This window comes from Trachemys scripta, chromosome 11 (assembly GCF_013100865.1).
Source record: "Trachemys scripta elegans isolate TJP31775 chromosome 11, CAS_Tse_1.0, whole genome shotgun sequence".
NCBI classification, from domain to species: domain Eukaryota; kingdom Metazoa; phylum Chordata; order Testudines; family Emydidae; genus Trachemys; species Trachemys scripta.
Window position 1 is genome coordinate 41,685,352 of NC_048308.1, and position 6,870 is coordinate 41,692,221.

General features: G+C 46.9%; 1 protein-coding gene across 1 annotated transcript; it reads right to left on the reverse strand.

Moving 5' to 3' along the window:
- Positions 1–1,785: 1,785 nt before the first annotated feature.
- LOC117884920 (tetratricopeptide repeat protein 30A-like) lies at positions 1,786–5,286 on the reverse strand. The gene is made up of 2 exons (XM_034785944.1): positions 5,272–5,286; positions 1,786–4,628 (listed from the first exon to the last, which is right to left on the reverse strand). Exon 2 carries the CDS (start codon positions 4,371–4,373, stop codon positions 2,370–2,372), a length of 2,004 nt encoding a protein of 667 aa, XP_034641835.1. The 5' UTR covers positions 4,374–4,628; positions 5,272–5,286; the 3' UTR covers positions 1,786–2,369.
- Between the last annotated feature and the right edge of the window lie 1,584 nt (positions 5,287–6,870).

Here is a 6,870-nt window from a genome sequence, read left to right on the forward strand (position 1 = left end):
GACCTTTAAAAAAAAGGTTTTTATGTTGCATAATATAGAATACATTTCTACTGTAAGTCAGAAACATGCTTTCCAGCCTGTTGCTGTGCTCCACGAATGTGAACAAAATTTGAAAGCGCAGGTCTCTGCCTCATGTGGAAAGAATAGTGGAAAATATTTAATATGGAAGTAGGGGGCTGGATGGCTCCATGGACTAGTAATGAACTATGGAGGCCTTACTTCTAGGCCTCTGTGCCAAATGGCATTCTCTAGACTTGTCTACTCTAGGAAATTTTTCCGTTGCTGACAATGGGTGCAGCTGAGCCAGTGCTGAAAATTATTTCTTTGCACCAAAAGATGTTCAGCATCACTTTAGAAAATGGTTAAGACTTAATATTACCTAATACACGCCCATTTCCCTTGTCTGAAAACCTGATGAGCAACTGTACCCAACACCAGAGGTTTTCCTCCCAATGTGTGAACACATTTAGTGCACCAATGTTGAAACTGTTGTAAGCCTCCTGTTTGATGTTACTAGTCAAGGGCCTGCCATTCCTGATCAACCTTATAAAAATTACACATTTTTGGGTGATAACTATCAGGTCCCTGGACAAAAAAAAGGACCACTGGACACAGCAGAACAAGGTGGAAAGGTAGAAAAGTTGATATATATAAGGGGGAGCTGTCACTGCATCTGGATTCTTGACCACACACTCTGTAAAACCAATAAACACTCTGGTCAAAAGATGCTCATCTCCTTTCTCTTGCCAGGTAAACTATTGCTTAGGATCTGGACTTTTCGAGCCAAGCATTCTTGAAACCCTCCTGCATACGCAATGCAGTTGGAAGCTATCTAAGGTAAGGGAGTGGGTTAAAGGTACAAATCTAGATCCTTTAAAAAGGTTAATCATCACATAGTGCAAAGGAGCGAACAGCTTTCAGGAAGACAATTGAACAGGGGCCCGTAGGGGGCTGGATTGCACAAAGATACCAAGGTAGGAACATATGTTTCAAAAGGCATAAGAGAAATATAAAGGAGATGAGCTGCCTGGAGCCAGTGGTAGTGAAGCTGCGAAAGGAAGGACTATGAGTAGGTAAATGAACAGCTTTCCTGAGAGGTGTAGGAGGAGAAAACTGATTGAGGATTAGATTTTTTTCCACCCAAATATAGGAGCAGTAAATCTCACATGAAATTGGTATTACCTGCTTTTGAACACTGGGGATTCTGATATAAGTACCAATTCATGCAGTGCTTACTAGAGGCTGGCAAATGCTGGGAGTACTACTGCCAAAAGATGGAGAGACAACATATCTAAACACACCAGGAAAGACCCTCAATGATGAGTTATTTCCACAGGTGCTACTTTGAACAAGCTAGTGAGTAACCTCTACTGCTGAAGGCATATGGGGAGGTAGTAGAAAAGAGGGTTCTCCTAAGACCAACACCTGAAGTTATATGCAATACATAACACATTATACTGGAAGGGAGCAATGCTAGCAACATAACATATGGAGAACTAACTATAACAGTAGGCCATAAGTATTAGGAATGAAGTGACCAATGTCTGAACCAACTCCTATTTATCATGGCCCAATTTACATTAGAATGTGCGAAATACCCTTCATGCCACTTTAATATAAGCCACAAAACCAGGAACATATTCATCTTTAAGGTTATGGAAGGAAGAGAAGCAGAGTAAACTTGGCTCCCATTTCTCTACTACATGTACCTCACTACATTCTCAGCTCCTGAATTAGTCCTGTCACTTTCCCAAGCACAAGGGTAAAAATAACAGAAAACTCTGCTAATTTTTGTAGCCTCATTTTTTATTATAAAAATGATGTTTGTATTAGGAAATACAACCACTATAATATAAAATATATGAAAAGTGCAGTAGGAAAATCAAACAAAGAAAGCATTTCCCAAAAGAGGGAAATGACCATACATTAAAGAAATGGGTTTATACCAGATTTCCATTAAAGTCTAGTCACAAAACTGATAGGAGAAGGAAGAGAAATTCTTTCAAAGTGTCAACATACAGATTATAAAAGCTAGTTAATGTAGCTTCATATTAATAAAACCATACACACAGAAGAACCTCCACAACATTTCTGTAATAAGGTTTGTGGTGGTAGTTATATCTTTAAAAAAACAAAACATGAAATATCACTGATGCAGGAGGATATAGTTAGTCATTAAATATGTTAATTTTGTGCTAGTACACCATCTTCCATTAAATACAGCAAAACAGTAGAACAAATATATTTAAATATAATACATCAAAGAGAAAATACACTACTTTGGATAGCCAGAGTCAACATCAACAAAAGTGAAAATAAAACAAGAGAATTATAGTCCATCACCATCTTGTATGGGAATGCCACAGCATTCACATATTCCACCCAATGACCTCATATATCAGTGCCCTCAACTGCCTGGCTTCATATGTAACTGTGTTTTTCCCACTGTGCATCCTCTCTTCTTCAAGTGGTTGCTCAATAACAGCGGGGATGTTCCTGCCATATAGTTCACACTGCTCTAGAAAATGCACACACTCTTGGATAACACTGTCACGCAGCATGATCATGTGCTTGGACATGTTCTCCAGCAAGGACAGGAAGCACCTTTTAGCATAATACCAAGTATCTGTGCCTAACTTTTTGTTATAAGGCTCCAAACTTTTAATTACCCTTGAGATGCCAAAGTCATAGTTTCCTTTGGCACAATAGAGCGTGCCGATCACTAGGTTAACGATGCAGAGGTGGTAGATCTTTTTATCAGGGTCGTCATAGGAGAGCTGCTCTTCTTCCTTCTCAATCTTCCTCATCAGCTCCTCTGCCTCTTCATTCTGACTGGTCATGATGTAGGAGACACAAAGGTTGGCCAGCACAATGGCACTGACTTGCAGGATGTTATCATAGTGCTTCTTGACAATGGGCTCATAGAAGCCGATGGCCTCTTTGTACTTGTTCTCCTGCATGAAGAGCACATGAGCCACATTCAGCTTCCACACCTCGTGTTCATTGCAGAACTCCACTGACTTGCGAAAGATCTTCTCCACCATAGTGTAATTCTCCATGTCCCAATATATCTTGGCCTGGGCCATCAAGATGGGCACATATTTCTCCAGAGTCTCATCATATTCATTAACTGCCTTCTTGACAGCCTCATCATCCCGGTTTTGCCTAGCTTCTTGCACCTGCTTAGTGAGCTTTCTCAGCTGCTCAGTCATTGTCCCTGCCAGATCATCTAGCTTGTGGAAGGCCTCCTCAGGAGCAGTTTGACATGTAATCATGGCATCCAGGAAGTTGTAAAGATAAGGTGAGAGCAGCTTGTAGGTCAGATGGGCATTCTCTGCCAACACATCGGCAGCCAGGTCATAGTATTGATGTTTACAGTACAGCAGCAGCAAGTTCCCAAAGGTCTCTGGTGGGCAGGGGTTCTGTTGCAGAAGGAACTGCAGTTTCTCAAACCCTTCAGTGGGACGGCTGTCCATGTTCATCAACGCTTGGTTGTGCAGGGTGACAGGGTCCAGCTCTTCCTCAGCCCTTGGTGGCATGTCTGTGAGTGCTTCCTGGGCTGCTTCCAAGTTGCGTAGCTGGTACTCGATGGCAGCTTTGAGATTGAAGGCCTCCACCAGGGCAGTGCGGTGCAGGAGCAGTGTGTTGCCCACGCTGCGGACGTCGATGCCCTCGGTGGTCATGCCTACACTGAGCTCGGGGTGCTGGTGGATGCCGCGCTCAATGATATCAGAGATGTGTTTGAGGGCAGGTGCATATTGCTTGGCTGCGTAGCAGCATAGCGCCATGTTGTATGACAGCTCAGGGCAGTAGCCCAGCACCTGCATGGCACCCGCAAATTTGCCACAGGCCTCCTCGTGCCGCCCTTCCCGGTACAACAAGCAGCCTAGGTTGACCTCGGCATCTGGCAGCTCTGAGGGGTCTTCAGCGGCTCCAGGGCTGCTCTCCGCAGCAGAGGCCAGCACCTGCTCCACCAAGCTCTTGGCTGCGGAGAGGTCACCCTGTGCGTAGTGGGCAGCAGCCTGCAGGCGAAGGGCGCGTCCCTGGTAAGCAGGCACATCGAGCAGGGGGCTGGCGACCCGCAGGGCCTCGGGGTAGAGCCCGGCCTTGTAGAGGGCCTGGGCCTGGTAGAGCCGGTACTCGTCCAGCTCCGGGTGCAGCGTCCCCAGCTGCTCGTAGCACTCGGCCGCCGCCGCGAAGTCTTGCAGCTGGTAGTAGCAGTAGCCGAGCAGCGAGAGGCCGGCCCGGGAGCGGCAGCTATTCTGCAGCTCGCTGCCCAAGATCCCCACCGCCTCCGCGAACCGCCCGGCCCGGATCAACCCGTAAATGGCCGCCGTGAATTCCCCGTCCGGGATCGGAGCTGCCCCAGCCATGCCCGCGGCTACCAGGCCCAGCGCGTCCCCCTGCCACCGCTACCAAGGCAACCGCCCCGCCGGAAACGGAAGTACCTGCGACTGCTAGCCAGACAGCGTCTCCTCCCCCCCTCGCTGCCACGGCAACAGGCCAGGCGGAAACGGAAATGCTCGGAGCTTGGAACTACCGGGATGGTGCTACACCTATCACGGCGGCTGTTCTGTCGGACGCGGAAATGACGTGTTCTCCCGACTGGTGAGAGTGTCGCTTTACGTCTGCATTGAAATTGTTCTGTGAGCAAGGGCTAGGCCGCGAGCAGAGGAGACTACAGGTTCCAGGGGGCAATGCTTCCCGCCTGCCTCCCCTGGCGGGCCGCAATGCATGCTGGGAATCGTAGTTTCTACGGGGGTCCGCTCCGCTAATAGAATGGCGCGTAACTTGTAAATTGGGACGCTTGGGCCGTAGGCCAGACTCAGAGCGGAGCCGAACTTCAGCCCCACCACATTAGTGGGGGTGAGGGGAACCACGTGCCGCAGCTAGGGCCTGTGCCTGGCTGACCGCCCCTCTCCCGCAGGGGGTCGCCCTTCTCCTGCCTGCCCCACAGGCTGAGCCGCCACGCGCGGGAGGGGGCAGCATGCGGCCCTGCCGCCCTCTAACCAAGGACAGCAGCTGCTGCCTGTCCTGTCTCCAGCCTCTGGCCGGCAAACCCGCGGGTCCCGAGCGCCCATCCCAGCGGGCAGGCGGGGCGGGGCGGGGCGGGGCCAGGCTCGCTTGGTAACGATAATGCCTGAGGCTGGTGCTGGCTGGTTCCTATTATAGTAGCCGGGAAACTACCCACGAGCCCCCCCAGCAGGGATCTAACCTGGGACTCTCAGCACTGGCCCGCAGGCCAGGCCCTACCCTGACTCCTGCGCTCACCTTCCTTCGGCCGTGAGAAGTCGGAGGCCGTTATTTAAGGACTCTCGGAGGGCCGAGGGCTGCCACTAGGGGGCAACACGCTACCGCTTGTAGTCCAGCTCTTGGTGCGCTTTACTAAAGGGGAGGGGTGTTGTCCCCATTTGATTGAAGGGGAGACTGAGGTACATAGAGATGAATGTCCTGACTTCCAGCGGTTTTGATTTCTGCAAGACTGGCCAAATGTGACTCATGGAGGGTCATAGGGCAGGTTGATTGTGCTCCAGGAATAAAACCCCTGTTGACTCATTCCTAATGCTTTAGCTATGTTGCCTTTTATGGAAAAGAAATAGTAAATTCCTCAACCAAAGACTTCCATGGTTTGACTGAAGTATGACTTTTCAATGGAATAATAGTGTAATAATAGGCACAAATCTAGACTGTTAATTAACCTCTGAATTAAGAGACTGTCCTACCCAAAAGTATGTGGTTTTCTTGGGTTTCATAGTAGATTAGAACGTATCTTTATAAACCTTTATTTTCTGGCATCTACAATTTACTGTTTCATACAGTAGACTAAATGAGGCACAGTGTGGCGAATATAGGGTTTATTCGCAACTGCTAAGCCATGTTATAAAATATTTTAAAATGAGTTCCACTTGCTTGTAGGCATTGGTGTGTAAAAACAGAAGTTAATAGACTTAAGATTTTTAAAATGAAACTTGCCACACAATTAACCACTATCACTTATGGTATTTTTTTGGAGAAAACCCACTATGTGAGCTATTTAGATACATAAATAATCTATCATGTGGGGTCTTATTTTGTGATATATCAAAGTTTTTGTTGAAAAAAAGTTTAATTATGTCCCTCTGCTATTATCAACAGTATATTTTTGCTACAGCATAATTCCGAATATAGCCATTATGGGTACAGGAAAGGTGTCTGTCCAACACTTATGTATATTTTTTTAATATAAAACTGTTCCAGAGAACTGGCTGCAGGCAGGGGGAAGAGAAGCGCATATTTTGCATTGACAGATGGAAGGCCCGGTCATTTTCAAATGAAATGAATACACAAATTACAGACCAAAATTGGCATGGACATCCAAGTACTGAATGCCCAACTTCATTCAGCCTTTGATGTGCACTTGGGGAATAGAGATTGGTGGTTTTCTTTTTTTGGGGGGGGGGGAGGGGGGGTGTTCATTAATGCTGTAATCTATGTAGAGCAGTCAATATAGTGAAGTGCTGTAGAATGCTAAAGGATTACCCTTTCATGGTCTTTGAAGTCTGCTCTAAATGATGATATTTTTAAAATTACATTTCTAAGTAAGAAAGTATGATCTTGATAAAGTTCAGGTTTCCAGCTCACACAACTGGTGGAATAAAAAAAATCGAAGGACCCACCTAACAAATGCTGTTGGTAGTTTGACCAGTTTGCTCTTGTAAAATAGGCACAATTTATTGCTAAAGACACTAGGGTCTTTCTAGATCCACAAAGGAGACTTAGCTGAGCATTGCAGACCTATCATGAAGTGCCCTGCTGCCCAGTGGAATCCTCAGCCACAGCTTAGGTGCCCAGGATCCCTATGCATTGCATAGGGAGAGTTGGGGGGTATCT

Coding starts and splice junctions, on each gene's coding strand:
- LOC117884920 (XM_034785944.1), bottom strand. CDS start 4,373: ATGGCTGGGGCAGCTCCGATCCCGGACGGGGAATTCACGGCGGCCATT.